Genomic DNA, 26,702 nt, shown 5'->3' on the forward strand with positions numbered 1-26,702 from the left:
TCAAAGCTAATAGAGAACAACCCTGGATTACAGCAGAAGCACAGAGGATCAAGTCTTGAGTTTACTTACTTGTGCAATTAAGGTTTTAAGGGCCAGCAGGCGCCCCTGAGCCGCAGCCTCATGAAGTGGAGAGCGATCGGCCCAGCAGTCTGAAACACACATCAAGCTCAGAGTCAAGGTTTGGAAGGCTTCTTCCTGCAGGTGGTTCATGTGCCCATCCCCTGGGAGAGGAGATCTGGGGAAGCGGAGGGGCGCCTGCTCCACATGGCAGGTTCTCTTAGCAGCCACTCTCAGGGTGACGGGTCACTGAGGATACAGTCCAATTGTATGGCGCTGTGTGTGGAGAGGCAGCCCGGACCATCTCTCTGGCTTTGGGTGGCAATTTTCACAAGCAATACAATTATTTAGTTCAAACAAACAGTGCCAAGGGCTTGAATCCCTTAGTTGTGAAGAGGCAGAATGAAAGGCAAAGCTGTCCTTGAACGTCTCTGCTTTCTTCTTTCCCCTGCCTCCCCCCAGCCCCCCATCACCCCTACCCTAGGCAGAAGGTTGTTTTTCAGACGACGTCATCCTCCAAAACTTTTTGGTGGGCACCTGGAAGTGATGGCTAAGCATGGGGCCTGTGGAGCCGTACGGCCTGGGTTCAAGTCCTGCCTCAGCCACTTTCTCTGCCAGAATGGGCAAGTTACTAAAGTCATTGAACTTCGACTTCCTGATCTGTAAAGTGGGGGTCTCTAAGTAGGCTGAGAAAATACGCCAAGAAAATTTATGATTAGTAAGTACACAAGGCAGGCTGGCGCTCTAAGGAACAGCCTCAGAACTGCCTTACGATTGTATTTTTCTTGGCATTGCCTGCTTAAATAGGCATCTGAGAAGGAAACTTGTATTGAACTTACCAAAGGGCAATCATTTCTTTGGGAAGAAAACCCATACCGATTCACAGTATTTGGGCCTTCTTCAAATGCTAACTGTGCCCTTCATGCATTGAGCAGCATATCATACAATTCGGGTTTAACCCAAAGGGTCTGTCTTATCACCCTTTTCTAGGTGATGCCGAGGATGCTAAGAATTCAGGCTTTCCCATACCTGCAACCTTGGCAAAGAGTCCCGCCAAAGATGATGTGAACTTGGAATCGCTCCTCCTCAAGGAGAGAGTGACCTTTCCCAATGGGTCAGAACCAGGGCCAGAAACATTGCTTATAAGCCTTCTTCTTACATGGGAACTCAATCCGTATCTTCTCTAACCCGCTGGGTTATGAAAAGGGAGAAAACCAGACTGAACTCCACAGAGCTGGATTGAAATGGGAGAAACTGGTATGATACCATGATTTTCAAGGTGTGTGTGTAGATGGGGAGATGGTGCCTACGGAAATATCTAAGGATTGAAGGTGGGAACTGGTGACCTGTCTGGTTCTCGATCTCTCTGCCTATCTGTCCATCTATCTATAGATCGATCTATCTATATCGATAGATCGACAGATAGACAGATCTAGAGAGATAGAATAGCATTGCATCTGAGAAAACCTAAACCAGGGATGCTTGGAGAAATGGCTGATTCCAAGTCTGCACCAAGAAAAATACAAGACGGGCCCCAAACATCTTGCCAGAAAGTCAGGGAGTGCTCAGTGAATGATGGGAAATGCCCAAAAGGACAGACGTTGGCTAGAAGAGGCATCCACTAACCAAATACAGGACAACCGGAGCATCACAATAAATAATGATTATATCCTAGCAAATGAAATAGGATATATATAGGCCTTACTGACATAAATGAAGGTATAAATGGGGAGAAGAGAAAGCACTTCCTCATAGAACACCAACGTAGAGCCATAGGAGGGAATAATGACATAGCTATAAAGGGAACAGGGGTCATTTTGCAGTGGAACAAAATCGTAGGCACCACCTGACCCCCGGGGATCAGAGTTAACCTCGGATGTGAGGGACCGGTCGGTACAGTGTGCCACCCCTTGAAACCCCATGAGCAGCCTCACGCCCCGCGGGCGGGAACACAATGAGAAGAACACAAGGTCGCTTGGGAGGTTCCTGCTCAAAACGCATGGCCTGAACCCGAAGATGAGGACACCGCGAACCGACTCAAACTGGGGGACATTCTCCAAAATAACTGGCCTGTAACCAGCTCAAGTAAGGACCGAGGAACAGGTTGAAGGAGGCCGATGAGACACAGCGATGAAAGCTAGTGTGTGCGCCTGGATAGAATCCATTTGCCGTCAAGGTTATTGATCGGACAGTTGGGTAAACGCGAGTGGGGTCTCTGGGCAGAGGAAAGTGGGAAATATTTGTACCACTTTAGTTCCCCAATAAAAATATGATCTCTAAATATCTATAATCACTGGTGATTGCATCCTTCACTTATGAATAATGCTACTTATAATAAGAGAAAAATTTTAATCTGAAAACATACCATGCGCGTGTGTGTCTCCATTCGTTCTGGAGTCAGTTAAAAGTTGATGAATGGAGTATTTTTAAATCTCCTTGGACATTCCTAATTTGCATAAGCTAGGAATCAGGAGATAATGCATGCACAGAATCCTCCAGAGTCGGCCTTGGTTTCTTCGGAATACATCTCCATCTCATTCAGAGTGAGGCGCGCATTATACACATTGCCCTCCGGCTGCCTGGCTCTTGGAGATGGACGGACGCGGGCACTGGGGTGGCCAGGACGCTCTTGCCCCCATTGCAGCTCGGCACCCTGACCCGGGGAAGCCACAAAGCCACAGCTGTGACCTAGTTATTCTCTCGTTCTACAAATAGCCAGCCCACCTGACTCACCTGAAGATGCCTTAAGTCCTTGCTGCCCAAATAAAACCAAGACTGTGATGGCAACTTGCTATTACTAACTTAGAATGGCAACGTGAAATGGGTTTTTTCTTCCCAAAACTTGTCCCAAGTGGGCTGCGGTGTCCCATCTCCTGCTGGAAAACAAGCACCTTAACCACCATTTCGTCTATTGCTAGTAACTTTCTGCCACCCACCAGCCCCCTAAGACCCACTGGGTACACATAGCCTAGCTGGATCTCTCGAACCTAATGCTGTCCGGGGAAGCCAGACACAAAGGAGGATGTGCCCTCTGATGGCCTCTCCAGAAAGTTCCAAAGGGGCCAAACTCACCATGGGTGTTAGGAGCCAGAAGCACCAGGGTTTGGCTAAAGCTGGCCGTGGTGGGGGCCATGCTGATAACAGGCAGGTTCTTGCTCCTGGGAGCTGGTGCCCAACTGTGAAAATTCCCCCGGCTCTTGGCACTTGTCTATATTTTTAGCATACTTCAATGGAGAGGTTTAAAAACCGCCTGTCTGCTGGTCAGTCCCCTTTCAAACTGTCATCTCCGCTCCTCTGCCCATTCTCAGGGCAGGGGATGGCCCTCTGTCCCGCCCAGGCAGGTGGCAGAGGAAGGGCAGTGCGTTCTGACACAGGTTCCCCCACTTCCTTCTGGAGGTGCCAGCCTCCAGTGCCCATGGGGGGTGAGGAGAAGCTCCCCAGCCAAATACCTGCTTGGCCTCAAGGGCAGGACTCACTCCTGGTCCCCACACGGGTGGGGGTGTGTGTGGGGGTATCACCCCCTGGCTCCTTTCCTCTGCACCAGCGCTTGGCCACCTCTCTGTGTGTCCCCCATGGACGCAGCAACCTCTGATGCTCCTGGACTCCCATCCCATGCTTGGGATGCCTGCAGGTCATCTTCCGACCCACAACCCACAATCCAGAATCCGTGATCCCAGCCACCTTCCAATTCTCTTTCCCCCTGTTTGAGGAGCAGAGTTGTCCGCCTAAACCGACCCAGGCTCCGCCCCTTGAAACGTGCTTCTTCCCGGACCCTCCAGCCCTTGGCTCTCGAGAGAGGCGGGAAGAGCCTGGCTCCCTGAAGCCAGACACTCCAAAGGCACAGCAACAATTGCCTCACCTCAGATCTCACTTCTGCCCAAGTGAGACTGGAGAAGGCACCGTGTCCGGGTTTTAAGAACCACCAGGTTTTCCCATCCTGCCTCTCCCTGTGGTCCATATACTTGTGGGGGTTGCTTTGCTCTGTCCCCTTTCTCTCTCTGAACAATATGAAGTGAATCAATGGGACTGCCTTAAATGTGGAAATCGTTTTGGTTTCCCCACTGGCAACAAAGCCACTGTCAAGTCATCTTTCCAGTCGCTGTTTTCCAGCACTTGCTTCAAAGGACCTTGACGGGTTCTGCACACAAAGCCCTTTTCCAGAAACTCCGCCACGGTGGGCTCCTCTCTTTTTCTATTCTTATTCCCCACGTGCCGGCTCTTGCCCTTATCATTCCTGTTTTGCAAATTGGAGCTAATTGTGAGAAATTGAGGATAAAAGTTATTTGGCAGCCAGGGAGTTTTTCCATTTCTTTCAGGAAATATGCATCTAAGCTCTCCAAACAAATGAAGGCGAAGTAGGAATCAATCATTGCTTCTAAGGCAGTCTATTTTTAGTTACTTGGCAGCCTGCCTGTGTCACAGGGCTGCAGGCACATTTTGAAGATAGTTTACTCTACAAATATGTTTACTTGTTCCTGATGAGGTGTATGGAAAATGTTCAAGTACTTTTTCATTCCCCCCTTTGACTTTTTCTCAGAATGTGATTTATATCTTCAGTTCTCAGGCTCTCGGAATAACCATTTCATGACAGCTTCAACAACCAAAGAAGCTTCGACAACCTGTTTCAATAACAAAATGGGTTCAGATGGAATACGGTTGTCTGAGTTTCAAGTATTCAAGATCAAAATCAATTATTTTTATTTTTTGCAATGTTTTCCTAATTCCAACAAGTATTTGAGATGACAGGTTTATGATTTAAAAAAAAAAAAAAAAAAAAAAAAAAACTTCCGGCTAACTGCTTATCTCTAGTGCCCATAGAACAATCTTTACTCAACTTCCAAAATCCTCTGGAGGAGTATCTTCTCCTATAGAATCTATTGAAGAAAAGAAAAGTCAAAAGGAATTTTGAATTTGAATTAAAATATAGGCAAGAGCCTAATTAGTATTTTAAGTAAAACAAAGGTAATTGGGAAAAAAAAATATAAGAAATTTCCTCAGGGAGTTCCCAACTAGCAGGTTAAGGATCCAGCACTGTCTATGAGGTGGCTTGGGTTTGATCTCCAGTCTGGCACAGAGATTTAAGGATCCAGTGTTGCTGCAGCTGTAGCATAGGTTGCAGCTGAGGCTCAAATTTGATCCTTGCTCTGGGAACTTCCATATGCCTTGAGAGTGGAGAAGTGAAAGAAAGAAAGACAAGACGGACAGACAAAAGAAAGAAGGGAGGGAGGAATGAAAGAAGGAATTTCCTGAGACATCTAAAATATTATGACAAAATTGAGTTAAGGTGCATGTTCTCTAGAACACTTCGCTCTGGCCAGGAGATGAACTATGATCAATTAACACTTTTCTGTAGTGCGTTAGGAGGAGACTTCCTTTGAACATATTAGGAGCAGGAGAGCTGAGCTGAAGATAACATGTTGGGTGGCAAAGCCCCTGCTGAGGACTGTTTGTTCTCACTTGGCAAGCCAGCAGGCACCTGTGACATAGAACCATTCAGAGGGTGGATGGGCCCAGGCCTGAGGAGACAAGTAGCAACACCGAACAAGGCCAGGCAGAAGACTAGGCAAGAATGGACCAAAGGCAGGAAAAAAAGCTGTTGACAGGGGAAGGAATACAAAAAAGGAGTCAGAATGAGTCAGGCAAAGGTGGGGCCATCAAATCAAGGTCAGTCCTTTGAGTTTAGCAAAGCAAGGACAACTGATTTTAGACAAAACACTTAGAACTAATTTTTTAAAGGGTACAATAATTCCACCATCTCTTATCTGCAACTGTAAAATTCCCCACATTCTGAAAACCAAGTTTCCCCTACCCTGCAAGTCGGAGAAGCTCCTTTGGCAGCAAAACATGGCCAGGTCTCAGGTTTAGCAATTTATTATTTTTAATTTGCATTTTTCACTTACTGTGAATATTGCTATTTTCGCCATAGAAATATCAAAACATTTGATTATGGGAGGCGAGTCCAGCTGGAAGTGCTGTGTCATAAGAAGTATACACATTGCACCATCTTTCTAGTATCCCCCAAACTCCTGAATCCTGAAACATGTCTGGCCCAAGAGTTGGGAATAACAGATTATCAACCTGTATCTACACTTTATTTTTATAATATATACTATATTATATACTAAATATATTTAGTATATACTAGTATATTTAGCTGTACTAAATATAGCTTCAGTTCTGGCCACATTAGCAAAGGTTGAAAAACCATGCACCACATCTCTTGGGAAAGAGAGAGAGAGAGAGAGGGAGATTGAGAAAGAGAGAAAAAGGGAGAGAGTTTACAGAAATATCTATGGGCTCAAGGAAGGAGCTGGTGATCCATCTGGTGCTCTAGATGTAAGAATACCAAGGGCCAATGACAATGTTTCAAACTTAAAATTCATATGTAATACATATATATTATTGACAAATAATAAAGAGGCCTGAAAAAGCTAACAGCTAAGCAACCATAGCTTAACTCCATTCTGATGAGTTTTCTCTAAATGTAATAGTGTTTAAGCCACAAAGAAAATATCAAATGATGTATTCCAGAATATGAACAACAACAACGACCTTTCCCCCCCCCCAAAAATAAGGTATTTCACGAAAGACGTAATGCTAGGTGTGGCTTCCAAAAGAAAAGTGCCAAGACCTATGACAGGCCAAACTCTGCCCTGGCTCAGGTTTTTACAGCCTCCCCTTGTTTATGACAGTGCCGACCAGAGTTTACAGGAACATAACATGCTAGTGGAATCAAGGAAGGTAACCTTGGGCCGAGACTTTAGTAAGTCAATTAGCTGACTTACTGGGTAAATGTCACATGTTTTCCCAGAAAACATTTGTCTGACCTACGAGCAGCAAAGGTAGTTTCTGGTTTGAGTCAAACACTTGGACAAAATTTTGTTTTGGCTTTTAACACGTCTAGCTTTAAATGTATATAGTATCTGACTGTTAACAGTGTCAAAAGCAAAAACGCTGTTGGAATCGTGTGAAAAAACCACTGCTCTGGCACGGTACTGCCTACGTTATTATAGAGAACCTTATTTACATCTGGATAGACACTCTGTTACACATATGTGTGAGTGGGGCAGATACGTCTAACATACCCATCCTCAAACAAACGCATGCACATAGGAAGGAAATTAAACTGAGAAATTAACAGGCACTATTCTCCATACTGCCTCTCGTTAGCGATCATTGAAAAATATGTTTTTGACTTTTGTAATGCTATGCCACGTGCAAATTAAATGAATATTATCCTAGGCCCTTCAACAAGTAAAGATATTTGAGCTTGAGACTAAGTGAGCTCTATTTACGGGATTTGTATTATGGTTCCAGGTTTTGACTACGCTAAAACTCTCTTAAGAGGGTACTTAATTAACGGCCACAAAGGCAAAAAGAATGCACACAAGCACCCGGAGGCAATGTTTTTAACACATTCTGGCTCATACCAGCTGTCGGACTTTACCTAATTTAAACCAGAAGGATGATGTGTGAACTTCGAGAAAGCCCCTGCCCAGATTTACAAATTAAATTAGAAAATTGCTTTTCGGATTATGCTTCATTGGAAAATTACAGTTACTTTTCTTTTTTGTAAACCAAGTCTAAAAGCGACATACCTCCCTGAAACGTGTGACAAATATAATCCCCAAAAGAAATCTCTTTCCACACTCCGGGCCTTCTGGTATTTCCCAAAACTTCCAGATTCTTCTCATTTTCCCCCATTAACTGAAGCATCCTGACGCTTTGTCTTTGGAGGTCTTATCTCTTCGGATAAGACTACTCTTGCCTAGTGTCCTTAAAGTTGTCTCGTGTGTTGGGATCACACAACGTAAGGCTATTTTGAAAGAGAGTCCAGGATGCAAGGTGAAATGGATACCAGATAAAGAATGAGGTAATCCTGGAACCTTTACGAACACTAAAAATACATGGGGAAATTCGGAACTCTGCTAACACAGACTCCTCCATCAAGTGGCTGTCCCAGCAGGACTGAGCAAATCTGATTCATTTACTTTGGTAGCATCTCCCTGCAATGAAGGGGAATCATTTCTTGAAAGAAATGGAGACTAAATCCTACAAAGCAGGAGACATGAAAAGGTTTCGCCCAAAGGTTGGCATTTCCTACTACAGTAACCTTTGCATTGCTTTGCAAGGTGCTGCATGTAAATGGACTCAGTACAGGGTTTTCCTGACGGTGACAAGTGGCTAAACAATTTGAGTTGCAAATGACGGCACAACTATATATATATATGGCATATATATTACTGCTTTTCGTCAAATTTATTGGCCATTCCATTTCCCAGGGAAACAGTTCTGTTAGAAGGCAATGTCAACATTTGATTTAAAATATTAAAGAGGATCATCCTATAAAGTAATTCTTTTGTTAGTAGAGATGAGGTTTTTCAAAATACTCTTAGAAAGCCACGACTCTGTTTACTTCTTAAAGAGTAACTGCTAATGGAACTACTACCTTGCAGAAAATAAAGCTGAAAATCCTTTGCAAATTGGTGCAGTCAACACCCTTTGCTACTTGAAATGAGAATCTTTGAAAAACTGCCCACTCAAAGCCAAAGCAGAAATAAAACCTGCCTTCCAGAAATATCATTCACATGAATTATCTAGGAGCATATCTGGGAACAAATTCATGTCTTTTTACCTGAAATTTCACCATAGATCTCTTCTGCTATCCTAGCCGCTTCTTTTCTATTTCCTTTGACGATATAGAAATGGGTTAGGAGCGCCAGGAAAACTTTAATCAAAAGCTTGAAGAAGAAAAAAGTAGCAAACATCGTAATAAAAATGTTTGGAAAGCCATAGGCAACAGGAGCGTCTTCCATTTTGGCTTCCACTCTGTATAGGTTCGGGGGACTGCAAAATTTCACCGAGTTATAATTGGTATCATATGACATCTATTTTAAACCTTTGAGCTCTCCATGCTCCTGTTACAGAGAACTCAGTTTCTAGATTCTCAGCTAACTGTGATCTGCTTGCCCTGACATTCACGGCAATGTGAAATGAACTAAAGAGACTCCCTTCTAACCAGAAACATCCAACAGTTCTAGACCTACATTCCTCAGCGCAGTTTAACAAACAAAAGTTTGTCCAAAACTTTCTTCCTCCTAAATCCCAGTTCTTGCTCCGTTATGTTGGAAGGCAGGATTGGAAAGCTAAAACAAACCTCTCAGACCCCACGGGGACAAAGAAAGTCATTTCAAGTTCACGCAAAGAAGTGCAAATACGTCCTGTGCTCTTGGAAGTACCAGCCCCTGGAACATTTCATTCTTCTCTTCATTCTGAGGTTTATGAGAGATAAAGCCCAAATCTAAAACATGACCAGTTAAGAGAGACTATTTACTCTCAGGCAGTATTTAGTAACGGGCCCGTCTCGGCTGCCTCTCCAGGCTGGACGCACCAGACCACTTGCTGTGATGGACTCCATCCATCCATGACCAAGTCTCCCACCACATGCCTGATCTTTTACTTTCTATTGTCAGCCATGGTGGTGGTGCCTCTTTGGGGAAAATGTGGGCTACTCTCCATCTTGGAGGACTTACCATGAAACGTATGAATGTGCTCTAGGTTCTGGGTGAAGCACCCAAAGATTCTACGCATCAGCACCTTCCCTTGCTAGCCCGTATTTTCTTGTAACCCTAACTCTTCGATAGGCATCAGCTGGCCAATGCAAATAACGCTCATTTGTTTTGAATTTTCCTCACCTGGGAAAAACAGAGGAGGAAACTCTAGGTCTCCTTCATTCTTGGCTATATTCGATTTTCTAAATGTCTACAACCTATTGGTAAGGCCAAGCCAGCGTAAAATTAGAGGAGACGACTAAATGAATCTTATTTAATGCATGCTTTCTGCAAAAAATATGGGAGTTTCTCCTTGCACTCAGGCAGACTGGAACAACCACCTATTTAAGAACCATCTCCCTATACTGTGAAAAAGGGGAGGCATCCGAATACAACCTTGACTCTCAAGACGCAACGTAGCCATTTCAGTGTTTCATTCTGCAAGCTTGTGCTGTTCCCATTCTCAAGAAAAGATATGAACATACAAGTTTTGCCAAGCTAAGACTACCTGGTAGAGTGCCAACATATGCCAACTGAACACAAGCATCTTAGCTCTTTCAAAGAACTGGTCCCTAAGAAGCCCATCACTTATTTGCTCCTGTCAGCCTACTGATGTCTACAGTATCACGTTATTCAGTCTTGTTTTGGCCCATAATTTTCATTTAAAACGTGGCTGTGCTTTTTGTTTTTCATACCAGAAAAGCTTTTGTCCTATTTCTGGAAGACCATCTTCGCTACGTTTGGGCCTTCCGTTTGAGATGGGCCCAAAAGGCTACTGACAGAAGCCGTTAACTCACGGTAAATGACACAGGGGACGAAACCAACGGGGTTTCTCAGCTCAGCACTACTGACATTGTGAGCCAGGTAATTCTTTGGGACGCCGTCCAAAAGCACTGTAGGCAATTTGGCAGCATCTCTGACCTGTATGCATTCGACATCAACGCCCCACTCCTATCCAGGGGGACCAACCCAGAAGTGCCCCCCAGGCATTTTGAGCACCCCCCTAGCGGGCAAAATCACCAGGGCCACATCCAGTTGAGGATCCCCGAGTCACAGCCAAATATAAAGGATAAAGGAAAATCAACTCCCCAAATAGTGCTCAATACAAATCAAAATCTGTCTACAGAGCTTTCATTTTCAGAATTTCCTTTTTTAAAAAATGCCAGCCCCAAGATGAGACAGTTCAACATCCAGCCAGATTCTTTCGGGAAGGCAGAGGAGGAGAAAAAGGGCTTTAGAAATATGTCACAAAAGTAAACACAGAACTGTAATACGCTGGACTCAGCCAAAAATAAGTTTTGGTGTGAGCGAAATCTGAAGCTATGAGTGCAGGTGACTGCTTTCCACTGCCTCCTACAAAGCCGAAGCCGGTGGGATAGGCTGGGTGTTGGGCTCCATCTCGCAGGCCTCAAGGCCAAAGAACTGGGAGTCAGAGACAGAGCGGCATGAGTGGTTTAATAGATGGGGGAGCTTACACATCCGAAGCAAGGTCCTGGAGCGACACCCCACTGCGTGCGGCAGACAGCAGGTGGTGGGATGGCAGGACATGGCAGGAGTCTTCAGGCCCAGAGGAAGGGGCCGATTACCAATTATAGGGGAAATTGACGTCAGGTAGCCTCGTCAGTTACCAGGGAAACCAGCAGAGGGGTGTGCCACCCCTCACTGCGCTCCTCTGATAAGCTATCAGGGTAGAGATGTTCTGATCTCGAGATCAGAATAATCACTGGCTGGGGCTGGGGGGCAAGTATGAAGGCATTTGCTGATTAGGCTCAATGATTAAGAGAAGGTATGTCATGTGAGTAGGGTGTAGGTGAAGCAGGCACCTGTCGAGCAGGGGATGTACAGAGAGCAAGCGAGCTGCCATCTTGGGTGGCAAGACCATATGCTAGGCTTCCGTAAACCAAGTCAAAATTTAAATTTTAACATAGCTCACGGGATATACAGTATAATTATGTAGCTCACATACATAATAGTTTATGGATGGATTCATTTGTCTCACCCAGTACTCTACTGCAGGGAAAAACAAGGGCTTGTTTGGATCAGGAAACAAAGGCACAATTGAACGTGCTATTCCATGAGTAAAAGAGAGAAGATTCTAGAAAGATGACAGAGTAATTCATCAACTGAAGGATATTTCCTGTTTTACTAACAGACCAAGCAAAACATCAAATTGCACTTTAAAAAAAAAAAAAAGCATGCGAGTTAAGGGGTAGGAGGAATGTGGCTCAGCTAGTAAACAATATTCTGTTCCTCAAATGAGACAAAACTCAGAAAATTGTCAAAATGTCATTGTGGTCTTTATTTTTGGACACGTAGCATGTTTTCATAAATCAGTTTTGCATGTGCTATTTTTGTAACATCAGAAGAAATACAATATATTTTTCATAAATTCCTCATCACTGCAAGTTCACTTTCAAATAAATGTTAAGTAGCAGGGTAGAACAATATGTTTCCACATATTGACCAGTGCAACACTGACAGTTACAATTAAGGTATTCAGGAAGCCCGAAAATTAAAATTTACTAAAACAAGCAAATTTACTTTCATTTATTAAAAAAAAAAGGAAAAATGCAAACTACATACTTTTCATGCAAGAACTTTAAATCTTATTTCCATCTGAAATAAATGGCAATGTAATAATTACTTGACAGATTTTTGGGAAAAAAAAAAAAGCCAAGAAACAAAAACACAAGAAAAATAGTAGTATGTCTTTAAAAACGGAACAGAAGAAATAAAACCAAATGTTACAGTTTCTTGCTTTGTCATGAATATTGGCACTGTTTATTTCAGATTTATGTAAGTCGGTTTCCATGCACAAAAATCCCAATAAGACTGAATGGTTTGGGTCAGTCTGTTTTTCTTTAACAAAAGAACCCCTAACTTCTAGATTTTAAAAACTGCACTCTTGCGTTTGTGTTCTAGTATAAAACACAAACATATTTCTCCCGTATCAGTGGCAATGATATAGGCATGTTAAGATACTTTTTTTTAAAAGAAGTTCTGTGAATGTTGTTGTTTACAAAAAGAAAAAAAGAATCGCAATACTGCCAGCATCTAACCAGTGCACCCACAGTGCCTCATTCTTGTGATTTCACAGTCCTTTAATCACAAAAACTTACTCTAAGGAGTTCAAAGAATTAATAAGACACACCATGTGGATAATTTGGGGTTTTAACAACCCATGGCTCTGGGCAACAACAATTACAGTTAACAACATCCATCCACAAAGAGACTGTGTTCCTAAAATTTTCAGACTCAACTGGCTACAAACAAAACATTCTGGGGTTAAGACTTCTGCACACTGACAATACTCATCAGACATCAGCTAGGCCACAAGTGAAGGGAAGTGACTTCTATCAAAAGTACAGGGTAGCAGCTGATTTTGAGATGGCACACCTCGTACATTCTGCTCGGAAAACACGAAGGCATATTGACAGAGGACTAAATTATGCACTGAGAGACGTGGACGGCTTCTCTGCACTATCATCAACAGTGATATCGGTCCCTAGTATTTAAAAAGCAAGAAGGATTTTCATACACACAACTGAAAACGAAGGCTCTACCTAGGAGAATGCGCTCAACAGGATCAGAGGAGAACTCGGACTAGGCCGGCAACTTTCCTTCTGGCATTAAGAGCGTGAGCATTTCTGGCATGGTGGGCAGCTTTCCCTCTCATGCCAGCTCCGACTACCAAGTGAGCCACTTGAGTCATCGACGAAGAGCGAATGCACCCCTGGTCCTTAACACACCGAGTGTCTAGTTCAACGTTCTACACGGAGTAGGTGCTTAAAACATGCTGGTAGCCGACAGACCATTTTACTCAAGAAACCTGCTGATCATACGCAACACTGAGTGTGTACCCATTACATGTCTAAAGACTACGCCTTAAATGTCTAATAAATGTAGTATGAATATGACTTAAAATAGTTCATCTAGTTGTTGTACTTCCCTAAAGAAAACTTGTAAACATCTGGTGAATGTCTAACGGTAGAACATTTAAAATTGGCCAAAAAATGCCCAGAAAACGTTTGGCCCTTCAGCACCCAAAGCTCCCAAAATATAATGTTAAAACATCTCTGCTAGAGGGATTTCAGTAGTCTGAAAAATTGCATACCTGAGTGGCTTCAAGGTTCTCTCTTAAATTTTAAATAAGTGCAAGGAGTTTCTACACTCAGGAATTGCATAAGTGTTTCTCTTTCCTCAAAATAAAACATTGAATGATATAGAGGTAGCATAACTTACTAAATTAACTTTAAAAAAAAAAGAAAAAAAAGCACGGTTATCAACAGTCTTAATAGACCTATTACAAGTGTTTAAATCCTCGCAATCCAGGCTTTCTTCTACCTGGTTTCCGACTCCTCATTATTCTCGTCCCCGTTTGCATGGGAAGGATATTGACGAGTCCAGGCACCCTTTGGCCCCGTGGCATCTATTGCAACATCGATGATAGAATCTGGAGTCATCCACCTCAGGAAAACGAGGAAGAGAAAGTTGAACACAGCCAACAAAGCAAAAATGCAGCCTGTCACAGGGCCACAGTGAGAGATGAGCCTGTCCAGTCGCTTGTCCATCGGCAGCACAGCCTCTCCTGCCACGCGGTCGTACACCTGGCGGGAGAGAGGCCGAGAATGAGCGCTCGGAGACACGAGAACCCAGGACCTACGCGGACCAAGAGTGCTTTAGAGACGGAAACAAAAGGCACTGACATTTCGCTGTTGTTGTGACAGTAATGATGTGATTAATGAAACCGTTTACACTAAGAACTGCCATTCGATTCAACACTGATGAGCGCCTATTCTGGACAAAACATGGGGGGGCTGGGGTAGACACTGTGTGATACACAGGTCAATCTACGATGCATACACCACAGCTCCTGTCCCCTGGGGAGCCCCATCCATATTTAACCAACTCCAAGAATTCCAAGGTCCTGAAAAGGTGGAATGGCTTCTCAGGTCCCCTCTGTCCAGTCCCTATTTCATTCAGCAGTGACTCCCTGAAGCAGGACTGGCCCTTGCAGACTCTGTGACTTGGAGAGGCCTCACTGCTCTCTGGGAGACATCAACTACCATCAGAGAGTTACAACCTAGCGCCCTTCTGGGTACAGAGAGGCTCCTCTTTCCACAGCCTCGGGATCCCGTGCTGCTGCGCACAGATGGGGAAATATTTGGAAACATTTCAGGGATGCCAAATAAAAGGAGGGGAACGAGATGGGAGAAATTTTGGTAGATGGTATAGGTCAAACACTGGCAACCAAGATAAAGTTTATTGCTGAGAACTGGTAATAGGTGGCCTGCTTTTTTAAAGTGCTGCTAAGCACTGAACTCTGAAACAGTGCAAAAACAAAGCTCTCGCAACATACTTCTTTCAAGCACATACCATGGGCCAGCATGAATGTTTTTAAACTCATTTGGGCAGCACTTGTGCTCATTCTCACGTATCACCTGTAAACCATCTCCCTTTGAACTCGAGAAAGTTATGATGTGCAAGTTCTCCAGGTCAGTGGCCTCTGAAAGGTACAGGCTGTTCATCCAGCTCCTCTACCCCATGGACATGCAGAATACATTTCAATCACAATGGTGTCAAGCATTAAGCTGAGGCTGGTGAATTAAAACTGAAAAAGTATGTTTCCGGCCCAAACACTGATTTAATTTCTTGACCAATTTTCTAAATAGCCCAGGTAAACTAAGGTGAAAAGGAATCCAATGTCCCATATGCAATGGGTAAAATGATCGAGCAACTACAACTCACCTACCTGTGTGTCCACCTTTACTTCTAGGTCAACTGTATTATGACCTCGAGTGACGAAATACAATTTACTACCATGAGGAGAGTAACAGGGATGACAGTCTGTTACAAACAAGGATTAACTTTTTTCCAAATGTATACTATAAAATTGCCACAGTGTAAAACTGAAAACAATACAGATGTTTTACTGTAACTTTAGGCATAACTAAAAGAAAATGTGTGGTTTAAAAAAAACCCTAGTTCGCTCCTTTAGCATAGGCTGACAAATGGTCACCACCGTTCTTTGCCCCTCAACTTTTTTTTTTTTTTTTTTTAGAGCCGCACCTGTGGCATATGGAGGTTCCCAGGCTACGGGTCCAACTGGAGCTGCAGCTGCCAGCCTACACCACAGCCACAGCAGCATGGCATCCAAGCCGCGTCTGCAACCTACACCACGGGTCACGGCAACGCTGGATCCGTAACCCACTGGGTGGGGCCAAAGATAAATCTGCATCCTCATGGATACTAGTCAGGTCTGCTACCCACTGAGCCACGACAGGAACTCCCACCCCCGAACTTATTATCTACAATAGTTGAGACTTCTGAAGTTTACAAGATGTCAAGCTAGGTTAAGTCACTACTTATAGAGCTGTGGTTCTCAATCAGGGTGGGTTTCAATCAAAACACCTGTCTAACCAAATAGCCCTGCCAACTCTGCCCAAATCCCACCTCTGCTCCTAAAGGGTCCAGTTAGACTCCAGCTATCGCTGGGGAGGTGGGAAGACAGGAAGATGAAATGAATAGGGTCTGAAAAGGCTCCCAAGCCCATTCTGACATGTGATCCCAGGTGTGGCACCCCAACTTCCACAGGAAAACGAGGAAATGGAGCTATTTTATATGGGTGGAGCCACTGCAAAACTTCTAGAAAATATCTCAGAGATAGTTCTGACAAAACTGTTATTGCAAAGATCGGTTTCAATGGAAGGTGTACTGAATATGACAGTTTTAGAGACAGAGTTTTACTGCACTGACTGTCAAATACGGGCTTACCTTATGTATGGGAATTTACAATTGAAACCAAACCAGAAACCCTTTCTGCTTACTCAGCTCCACCTCGCTCTCTACTCTGTGCCCCAAACAAGCTGCTCCACTGAATACAATGAGAGAATAAAGCACGAACCCAACAGGCTGTTTTTCGGGTTCGCAATTTCTCTACACCAAGAAGCCCAGGTGCTCCCATCCAGCTCGTTACGTGGTGCTAAGAGGCAGGAGGCAGATGAAGTGAGAAAGGAACTTGAACCAAGCACAAAACTATGACGTCGTGAACTCGAAATAAGGAGGCATTTCCCACAACTGTCCTCTCCTACCTACAGGCATTAACCTATTTTCTGCTCCTGTCCTTTTGAAAATTCTCTATTGCTGCTTTACATTTGCCATCCTATTTCCAACATTTGTCATGTGCATTCTGAATTGTTAACTTTACTGAGAACTTGATAATGTTCTAAATCAGCCCAAAGATGCAAAAACCCCTTCCCTGTAGAAAATCACAGCAGCTAGCAAAAGTGACAAGAGAGTTTTAAGAAGTAGCCTAAATTAAATATTTGCAAGTTATAAAGTTGCCAAATAGGGCTAAATGAAACCATGTATTTTCTAGTAGACCTACGCTTTAGAATTATAAACACCCTCAAGAAAATGCAGATTTTAATATCAGCTCTGCCTCTAGTTGTTGGGACTTCTAGAAAACTTTGTAACTTCTGTATGCCCAACTTAATGAAAGGTCTAGATAATGCATTATTGCTATTTTCACATTTCAAAAGCAATGATTTGACAAGAAGCTTAGCCTAGGCGTTCCTGTTATGGCTCAGTGGTTAACAAATCCGACTAGTATCCATGAGGACATGGGTTCGATCCCTGGCCTTGCTCAGTAGGTTAAGGATTGGGCATTGACTTGAGCTGTGGCATAGGTCACAGACGTGGCTTGGATCCTGCATTGCTGTGGCTGTGGCGTAGGCTGGCAGCTGTAGCTCCAATTAGATCCCTAGCCTGGGAACCTTCACATGCCGCAGGTGCGGCCCTAAAAAGACAAACACAAAAAAAAAAAAAAAAGGAAAGAAAAAGAAAAAGAAACTTAGCCTAGCATCCACCAAAGGTAATAAAGAGCTCCTTTCTTTTCATTTGGAAGACTTCATAAACTGAAGCAATAAAGCAGAAATGGTAAACTTACGTAAGCAGCAGCAAATGTGTACATGAACATTAAGCAAGAATTAAGACACAACCTTCGCAAACCCTTCTCTTAGCACGTGACATACTTTTTCCGTTCTCTCCGCAACATTCCTCCAGGTGTAGAAAGTCTTGACGATGTTATGGATACTTTCTGGAGGCGGCAGCGCTCCTGACTTCAGTTGAGAAATAGCTTTTTCCAATCCCTCGCACAGAGACTTTACAGAAGGCTCACATAATATGATAAGACTTTCTGGAAGCACTTCAGGAATTCCACCAACCCTGGTACTTACAACCTTAAAAAGAAAAGGAAAAAAAAAAAAAAAAGAACACATGAGCCATGATAATTCATCTCTCAGGAAAATAAGCAAAACACAATTTTAAAAAAATTCTATAGAAGGCATCTGATTGTTTTTCAAAACGCAAATACAGAAACCCAAAATGTAATAAGCCCTCAGAGCTTTTTACCTGTAAACCACAACTGGCTGCTTCCACAATTGCCATGCAGAATGCTTCAGTAAGGGAAGTATTAAGAAAAATATGTCCTTGAACTAAGACATTTCTAACATCCTTGTGTTCTAAGGCTCCCAAGAGACGCACTCTGATTTTTGAAATGAGAGAAGAAAGAGGGGAGTAAAAATCATGCCACAAAAGAAATACCATTTATATGCCACGTGTGCTACCCGTACTATACTTCGTCCTCACTACCTGCAATGTCTTCCACCTCAAATGATTAAAGAGCACCCACCTGGGATCTAAAAGAGAGTCATACAAAGCTCTTTGGTTAAAAACTCCTATGGTTAGTCCATTTCTCACTTTGGTCACACATATCAAATTTCACCTTCTCCAGAATCAGCTGGTACTCAAGGAAAATGTTAATACGCCTTGGTAAGTAAATGTTAAAGTGTCAGTTCCCAACAGGAAAATGTCCCTTTTCCACTGACGCCTCACATGGACACAACTCACGTGTCATCTCAGTTACTGCGGAAGAGAAGTGTTAGGCTCCGTATGTGCTGAGCAATGTCCGCGATTTGGGCCATGCTGTTTCAATTACAACTCAGAAGGGCCTGAGAACCTGCAAGCATTTCCTAGCAAAGTGATCTTCTGTGTGCGCTAGCGTGCCCCAACCACTGCCCCCTAAAAACAAATAATCACGGGCTAACAAAAAAACAAAGTTATAAATTCTTTAAGGTTTCCCATTTTATATAAACTTTTTAAAAAAACAACAGGTCTTGCATTGCATTTTTCCATGTAGGAGAAGCAGCCTGCTTAAGGCAGGCAGGTAGCCAAAACCGAATTTAGGTTAAGCAATATTTTCTCACCCAAGACAACATGGAATCCATCAATACCTGTCATGGAGCTGGTATCTTTCCCGAACTTCTTCCAAAATGATTCTCTTTGGTCCCTCTCCTCCAATTACGAAATTTAAATCAGGGTATTTCTGACAGAGTTCAGGTATTATACCACTAAGCAAATCGGTCCCTGAAAACATAAAGTTGAATATTGGAGATACTAATGTTGTTTTAAAATTTTATCAGAACTACTGAGAATCCACTCACTTTGGAAACTACTTAAACAGTTTAAGTAGCCAAACTAATTCTTTGAAACCTTTCCTGGACGGGTGAACTCTTTTGCAAAATGCCAGGGGGGTCTCCCAAGACTTGCAATTCTTGAAGATATATCCACTGACACCCACTGTGACCTTCCACACACCCAGTTCGTGGGCTACTCTGTTATTCACCTGTACTGACACATTGCCTGTTACAAACAGCATTTGAGGTAGCTAACATTTTAAACTTTTCTACAGAGCAGGAGAGCTGACTGGAGATCTGGGTCTTGTCCCAGTCTTTTTATGAGCAAGTTCTTTGGTAATAGGAAAGTTTCCTGACAGAGAAAATGAAAAGACAAGGTAAAGTCCAAGGTCTCGTTCAGCTATGAAATTCGAGCAGCCTATGATTCTACTTCCTGCTATAGGAAAAGGCTGAGCAGCAAAGCATAACTGCTACTGCCACTTTACTGAGGATGCAGGTGCTACAGAGGATTTTGCAGTGAACACTATGGTACTGGCAAAATTTCTAAGAAATAGTTTCATCCAAACCTGCTAGGGCTCACTTCTCCTGGATGACAGAAAATGAAGGCGGCAGGACCGCAAGTGCCAGATCATCACAGGCCGTAGAACAAAAGGATGCACCTTGGACCTTTTTTTTTTAAATAAAAGTTTTCTCATAATACGTAAATACAACCTCAGGTAACATAAAGCAGTAAAATAAAGCATGCCCTGCTTGTCTTAAAGTGGCCATTCAAAGTGACAGCAATGTTGATTTTGAGAATGTAGTTCATTAACAATTACAAATTGTACACATTCAAAACTAAACGTAAAATAAGCTCCTTAAAGTTTCTTAATTTAAGAAATGCGCGCGCGCACACACACACACACACACACACACACACACACACACACAAGAACTGCACGTCTGTCAATCTTCCCAAATACAGGCAGATCAATTATTAAAAGGATGGTAGGAGAAATAATATATATGGGTCATTTTAATTAAGTAATTCAAAGTAGGATTTATTAAATAAACTCTGCTAGTACTTTCAAAATATGATTGCATTAGCAAACAAATTCACAAGTAGCTTTTCTGAATTATGAAAGCTTCTCATTAAAATTTTAGCTGTCTTTGTTTCAAGTTTACTACTAAGTCCATCAACTGGATCTCCAGATAAACCAGAAGGTGTCTTAATGACTTTCAACATTTAGCCTCCTATGATTCTCTTTTCCTTTGCCTATCCCTGCCCTCTCCCTTCTAATACAAAGGTTAAGATCCATTCTTTAAAAGGAAAAAAAAACATACAGAGTAATAATCATAATTGCGAACATTTACTGAGTGCTTACTGTGTCAGGCAAACGTACTTTAAATGCACTGTCATTTAATCCTGACAACTACCTTAAAAGAAATGGAACTGATTAATGTTATCAATGATCTATAACGTTATTCTAAGAATAAAGGTTCCCCCCCCTACACACACAACAAAAGAGGTTCTGGTGCCTCTAACAAGAGTCTAACACAATGGAACGTAACAAAGAGATTTTCAATCACCGTATTCACACAAAATGGACAAGGCAAGTTCTGATTCCAGCGCTTTTAAAGCACAGTCTAACAATATTTTAAAGAATCTTCTGAATCTATACCTAGATATTGGTGGCTGGGCCAAGGGCGGAGGGAACAGGAGACCTTGAGAAGAAATGAACTCAGGTTTGTCATCTCTGTTACTTACTGTGTAACCTGGGTGAGTTACTTACCCTCTCTGAGACTCAGTTTGTCTGTGACATGCAGATAACATCTACCCTACAGCTGGTGGGAGGGTCAAGTGAGGTACAGTACCATGCACAGGCTTTATCAACTGCAGAATATAAATGTGAGTCGTCATTACCACTAGAGCAAGCCCGGCGTGCCTGCACAAGCACGGGGCGCTGCGACACCCCGAATGAGAGCAAAACGGGCTCCATGGGAGAGGGAAGCGGCCGGCCAGGAATCCTGATACGAATTTCGATTTATCCTCTCTTACTTAATACGTTCCAAGCGGCCTTTGATATCTGGTCCAAATGAACACCTCCTAAAGAAATTAATTTATTAATAATTAATGGACCATTAATACAACTACTCACTTTCAGGCTAAAGATGGGGCCATTCCTTCTCAGAATGTTACTTTTTGCACAGTGCCTGGCATACAGAGAGGGTTTGATAAAGGTTTGTTATATTATTGAATTGAGAACAGGAAAGGTTGTACCTTCACAGTGTTGGTGGTTAGCTCAGCTGGCTAAAATACCATCATTAGTGAAATAAAGGTAACAAGTTCACTCTTTGAACAGGTAAGTTAATTTTGCTCTAATCCTTGACCACACATGCATCCTACTCTTTCTTAGCGAGCTTTCTCACAAAGCTATAGTATTCGGTGAAAAAAAAAATTAGGCACATTTTTAAAGTTACAACCAACAACATATCATCAATATCCCCAGAGGGATTCAGAACACGGAATGCAGGTCTGTTCACACCTTCAAGGAAAGAACAAGCACGTTATTGCCTTCACCCCTGAAAATGCAGCTCAGAAGATTCTCATCAGCCTCCGCGTGGTGGATGGCAGCATGGACCTAGGCTCTGCATTCCAAAAATGAAGCACCCGAAGCCAAGCCCCCATCTGGATCCTGGGCCACCCCCTAGTACCCTGGAACCTCTGATCGCACGGCCGAGCTTCATGGTTACCAAGAATCAGCTACCTCTGCCCACACATCTGTGTGATGCCCCATGTACTTGTTACGGTGTTGGATTACTTAATTAAATGACAAACTGACAAAAGGGGTTTCCACAAAACTAAGCCGACCTGTTTGAAAAATTCGATCAAGACACAGAAAAAAGCTCTTGTCAGATTAGAGGGTAATCTGAACCACTGTATCAAGTCAAAAAACAAATTAAAAATCCAGAAGCACAGCACTTCACACATCTTTAGGTTCTCACTGCATTTAAGTGACCCAAACTGGCAACAGTAAATTGTGCTCTTTGTAGGTGACTGCAGCTCAAACAGTGCACCTGTACTCCCAAGCCTGCAGGCCTACATCAAGCTACCGGCAATACAGTGCGTGTTAATGACATTTTAAGTAAATTGTTTAAAAGGGGGGTGCATAACATCTTTTTAATAATTCTCTACTTTTAATGACCATTTTGATTGCTGCAGAGGTTTGCAAATACCAGTGAGAAGTCCATGTTTTGGATAACCGGACTGTTTCAGACCTTGAATGGGCGAGGCTCTACAAATTCTACTTCGGGATCCACAAAGTGCTGCAGAGGCACTAAAGCAATCCCCGACAACAGCAGACACTTAGGAAGTAAAACCCGGGCTAAGTCCTTCATAGGAACCACTGAACCCTTCCACGGTTACCAAGCTGCCCAGAGCACACAACAGGGAAAAAACGTGAAACTCAGAGACGTTAAGCCGCTTGTCTTGCATCACACAACGAGATGGAGCCGGGACTGGATTCCGGGCCGCCTCATCCCCCTTCCTTCATCACTTACCTGCCATTAACGTCTTATCTGTGATGAAAGGAAATAAGCAAGCTACGAAACAGCAACGTGCAGAACAAGCCCACTGACTTTGAGCATATGCATAAAAAGGAAAGCTATAAATCAAAACACTCCTTAGGGTTATCCCTGAAATAGTACAGTAATAGCTGGTTTTAATTTTCACCCCTGTCACATTCTTAGTTTTCAACATATCTGCAATGAAAGAAACAGTTCTGTGGGGGAGTGGGCCCTGGAGTTCTTACTGCACGTGTAGGGAAACTTTTAAAAGACCTGACATATTCACCAGCAGGCTACTGTTTTCTCTTTTAAATGATTTACCACTGTGGCACAAATTCCTCCTTTGGGATGGACAAAATATTGGACCCTTCTTGGCTGTATTTAATGCAGAAGTAGTTATAAAACCGTACAAGAGAACGAAAAGCCCAACAATCATCATACACAAATATTCAACAGCTTTCTACAAGGAAAACAAAAAGGCTGTGCAGTGCAACTGCAGCTATCATTTCATTACCTTTTCTGTAAACAAGTCTGCTGACAACAACAATAGTTATTACACTATCATGCCTTCTAAATGGGTCTGGAGTGAAGTCAGTAGGATCTACAGCATTAGGAATGACGGACACTATTTCAGGATTCAGTGCTGCTCTTAGCACCGTGTTTTCCTTACTAGTGTAAGAGACACAAATTATGTGGTTTGTGTCACAAAGAGACACAGTTAGAAGCTTGTTTGTAAGCACCGAGCTGACATCAGCAAATCCAAAAAGGGAATGGTCCGTGAAGACTGTCTGGAGGCCCATTGTCTTGGCGTGGAAGAGGGCATCATGGGCCATGGCAGAAAAGGAGCTATGTGAATGGATTATCGTGACTCTCTCCCGAACAAATATGTACCTGAGCAATGGCAGACTGTGAAAGAGGGTCGTGGCTGTAGATTGGTTGTACATGACTTTCAGAGGCAAGTAATAGACTTTGAGGCCATTAGTGAGGTAACGGATGCCTTTGCGATTTCCGTAAGCATGGGTGACAATTATGACCTTGTGCCCTCTTTCAATCAGGCACTGAGAGAGCTGGTAAATGTGGCTTTCCACGCCTCCCATATTTGGGTAGAAAAAGTCCGACACCATGCATATATTATGGGAACACGATCTACATGTGGGAAGACTTCCAGGGCTGACAGAGGAGAGCGCAGGTGAGGGAGGCTGGCTTGGCCCACCTCCTCCACTACAGGCCATGCTGAGATGGTTTAGGCATTAGTCCTTGGAGGGACCCAGTTAAGATATGTGTCCTCTAATACCTGAAAGAGAGAATAAACGGGATCTCAGCTCAGAGACAAAATACAGTCCATACTCCAAATGCAGATATAAATATGGTTTTCACGTTACTATAAACCTGTTTTCCCCCTGGAAATACAAAGCATATAATGAATTTATGAATTCAACAACCTTTGCTTGCTTAGCATTTACTATGGGCCATATAACAAAACTAGCTTCTGCAATGTCCTGGTATCTTTTTTTTTTTTTTTTTGTCTCTTGTCTTCATAGGGCCGCACCCACGGCACATGGAGGTTCCCAGGCTAGGGGTCGAATTGGAGCTGTAGCCGAGGGTCTATACCAGAACCATGGCAATGCCAGATCCCAGCCGCGTCTGCGACCTCCATCACAGCTCAGCTCATGGCAAGGCGGGGTCCTTAACCCACTTAGAGAGGCCAGGGATCAAACCCACAACCTCATGGTTCCTAGCTGGATTCGTTTCCGCTGTGCCATGACAGGAACTCCCCTTACATCTTAATTTTGCTCTAAAAACACTGCTACAGGATTTTAAATAATGTTTGTTACACCACATTATATAATAATTTGCCATGCTAACAAACCAGTACATTCTAATAATTAAATACATAGCTCTTTACAGGAAAAGTTTGTGAAGCTCATTCTAGAGCTTAGCCACCGACTCAATGAATCTCAAGTTCTGCTAGTATAAATTCTGTGGCTTATACTAAGATATACCTGGAGTTAGAACTTTCTTGTTCTTTTTTTTTTTTTAATGGCTGCACCCATGGTATATAGAAGTTCTCTGGTCAGGGACTGAATATGAGCCGTGGCTGGACCTATGCGGAATCCTTTAACCCACTAGGCCGGGCCTGGATGGAACCCGCACCTGCATAGCCACCCAAGCCACAGAAGTTGGATTCTTAATCCACTGTGCCACAGCATGAACGCCTAGAACGGTCTTTTAGAGCAGCTTTTTTTTTTTTTTTTTTTTTGTCTTTTTAGGGCCGCACACACGACACATGGATGTTCCCAGGCTTGGGGGCGAATCGGAGCTGCAGCTGCTGGCCACATCCACAGCCACGTGGGATCCGAGCTGCCTTTACGACCTACACCACAGCTCACAGCAACACTGGATCCTTAACCCACTGAGCAAGGTCAGGGATCAAACCTGTGTCCTCATGGATGCTAGGCAGATTCGTTTCCACTGAGCCGTGACTCCAGAGAGCAGCTTTTTAAAGTGTCACCTGCAGCGCCGCCGCAGACCTCCACATTCTCCTTCCTTATTCAAGAATGATGACATCAAGCCGCTCCCTCCATTTTCTTAACCTTTGTTATTTTGGTTTTGCCTCCAGGAGCGTCCCTCCCTTCCGTCTGGAATCTGATCTAGAGATGCAAAGGGAGGGACCTGGGGCCATTTTCTCCATCTAAAGTAGATGTTCAGCTCAGGGGTTCCCAAGATCATCAGCACAAAATGGACGCTCAATATTCAGTATGATTATCAATGCTTAGCTGTTTAAAGCTAAAGAGAGGCTTGGAAAGTGAGTGAAACTCTTCCTCAGCTTTACACGTTGAGATTTCCATGCTTCCAGAAACTCAACTATTCAATGGGAAGCCATCCTTAGAACCTGAGTTTCCGATTTCACCACAAACTCAAAAAAAGCAAATTAACAGTCATCTTTACTTTAAAAATAGTCTTAGAAACACTCCATTATGTGTTTGTTGACCTGAATACTAATTGAGATTCACTACTACCAAATCATGACACTCTTCAAGTCTGCACTTTTAAGTCGTCCTCTGTGGTTTGTCACCTAATCCCGAATTTCCAGTTCCATTTAATTTTAAAAGATGAGCGATAATGAAAGCAGTTAATAAAGAACCAAATGAAATCATTTAAACTTCTGTCATTAATCCGCAATATCTTGTGAGGAAATCAGCCTAACATCACGGCGTAAAAGCCCAACAAACGTCACAGTCACAGAACCTTAAGGTTTTAAAGCTGAAGAGAGGCTTAAAGAGCTACTGGATAGCTCTTATTTTACAAATGAGAAGTCACACAAGTTGAGCGATTTGTCCGAGGTCCCCACCCGGCCACTTAAGCGGCAAATGCGAGATGGTCATAAATACGGCCACGGCCACCGAGTCCCTGAACAGTCCTGAGGAGCAGAGAGTCCTGAGGAGCCTTAAACCTGGTGGAGCCTCGGAATCTAGGCGAAGGGGCTCTCACCCACCCCCAGGGAACCGTCCCGGCTTCACTCACTGAGCGGTTGCTGGGCAGCGCCAGGGCCAAAGAAGGGACGAAACGACTCAGTCAGCGATCCCGTCAGAGTCAGGCGGGGTCTCGCCAGGCCCCAAGAGGAAAAGGGCCAGAGAGTGGGCAAAAGGTTGAGGCCGGCGGTCCCGGAGCCGTTCGCTCTGCCCGCGTTAACCGTCGCAGAACCGGCTACAGCGCGGCCGCCGAAGCGCACCCTCATCCCCACTCGACTCCGAAGACCCTCGGTCCCCACTTCCGAGCCTTACACCGGGTCGGCTTCGCCCACTCCATCGTGGGCCACGCTCTCCTGGGGGCAGTTCAGTCCCAGCTAAAAGAGGCAGACAGTGGCTAGCCCGGGGAGGTCAAACGCGCACTTACCGGCTAGTCCCATGGCCGCCAGTGTCCGGACCTCCCGCGGCTGCAGCCGGAGTCCCACCCCGCTGCCCCGAAGCACCAATCCGGGGCGTCCGCGCCCGAGCGCCGCGCCCCCGAGAGGACCAATCACGAAGAGGCGCTGGGGTCACGTGCAGGAGAGACGCTCAGTTCCCCACCC

General features: G+C 43.8%; 2 protein-coding genes across 12 annotated transcripts in view; both read right to left on the reverse strand.

Moving 5' to 3' along the window:
* The window catches only part of ASB11 (ankyrin repeat and SOCS box containing 11), a 28,274-nt gene extending 17,000 nt beyond the window's left edge, over nucleotides 1-11,274 (reverse strand). Inside the window, exons 1-2 of one of the 3 annotated variants that reach the window (NM_001243488.1) lie at nucleotides 8,693-8,897; nucleotides 70-149 (exon numbers count right to left, since the gene is read on the reverse strand). In NM_001243488.1, the coding sequence (NP_001230417.1) occupies nucleotides 70-149; nucleotides 8,693-8,873 (261 nt within the window). In that variant the 5' untranslated portion in view covers nucleotides 8,874-8,897. Of the gene's footprint in view, nucleotides 1-69; nucleotides 150-7,655; nucleotides 7,854-8,692; nucleotides 8,898-11,083 lie in introns of those variants that run through there. The other 2 variants (NM_001243489.1, XM_021079396.2) reach the window with 2 other exon arrangements.
* Nucleotides 11,275-11,883: 609 nt separating this feature from the next.
* PIGA (phosphatidylinositol glycan anchor biosynthesis class A) lies at nucleotides 11,884-26,553 on the reverse strand. 9 transcript variants are annotated; one of them, XM_085008549.1, is made up of 6 exons: nucleotides 26,528-26,553; nucleotides 23,522-23,924; nucleotides 18,902-19,034; nucleotides 18,021-18,153; nucleotides 17,642-17,848; nucleotides 11,884-14,215 (listed from the first exon to the last, which is right to left on the reverse strand). In XM_085008549.1, exons 4-6 carry the CDS (start codon nucleotides 18,054-18,056, stop codon nucleotides 13,949-13,951), a joined length of 510 nt encoding a protein of 169 aa, XP_084864675.1. In that variant the 5' UTR covers nucleotides 18,057-18,153; nucleotides 18,902-19,034; nucleotides 23,522-23,924; nucleotides 26,528-26,553; the 3' UTR covers nucleotides 11,884-13,948. The 9 variants fall into 9 exon arrangements, with proteins under 9 accessions (XP_084864675.1, XP_020935309.1, XP_084864677.1 ...); XM_021079650.2 differs by having other exon boundaries at nucleotides 23,145-23,924; XM_085008551.1 differs by having other exon boundaries at nucleotides 19,651-23,924.
* Between the last annotated feature and the right edge of the window lie 149 nt (nucleotides 26,554-26,702).

Source organism: Sus scrofa, chromosome X, assembly GCF_054392235.1.
Source record: "Sus scrofa isolate SSC_HxYL_T2T_F1_AM1 chromosome X, Sscrofa_HxYL_maternal_Yorkshire_Landrace_v2.0, whole genome shotgun sequence".
NCBI lineage: Eukaryota > Metazoa > Chordata > Mammalia > Artiodactyla > Suidae > Sus > Sus scrofa.

What these genes read in the sequence shown, in the direction of transcription:
- PIGA (XM_021079650.2), bottom strand. Translation starts at nt 23,862, where the DNA reads ATGGCCTGTAGTGGAGGAGGTGGGCCAAGCCAGCCTCCCTCACCTGCG. An exon ending in CAGACTTGTTTACAGAAAAG is followed by an intron (nt 19,035 to 23,144) that starts GTAATGAAATGA and finishes TTATGTTTTCAG; the next exon opens with GGACCGATTTGCTTAGTGGT. An exon ending in CAGCCAGTTGTGGTTTACAG is followed by an intron (nt 17,849 to 18,020) that starts GTAAAAAGCTCT and finishes TTTCTTTTTAAG; the next exon opens with GTTGTAAGTACCAGGGTTGG.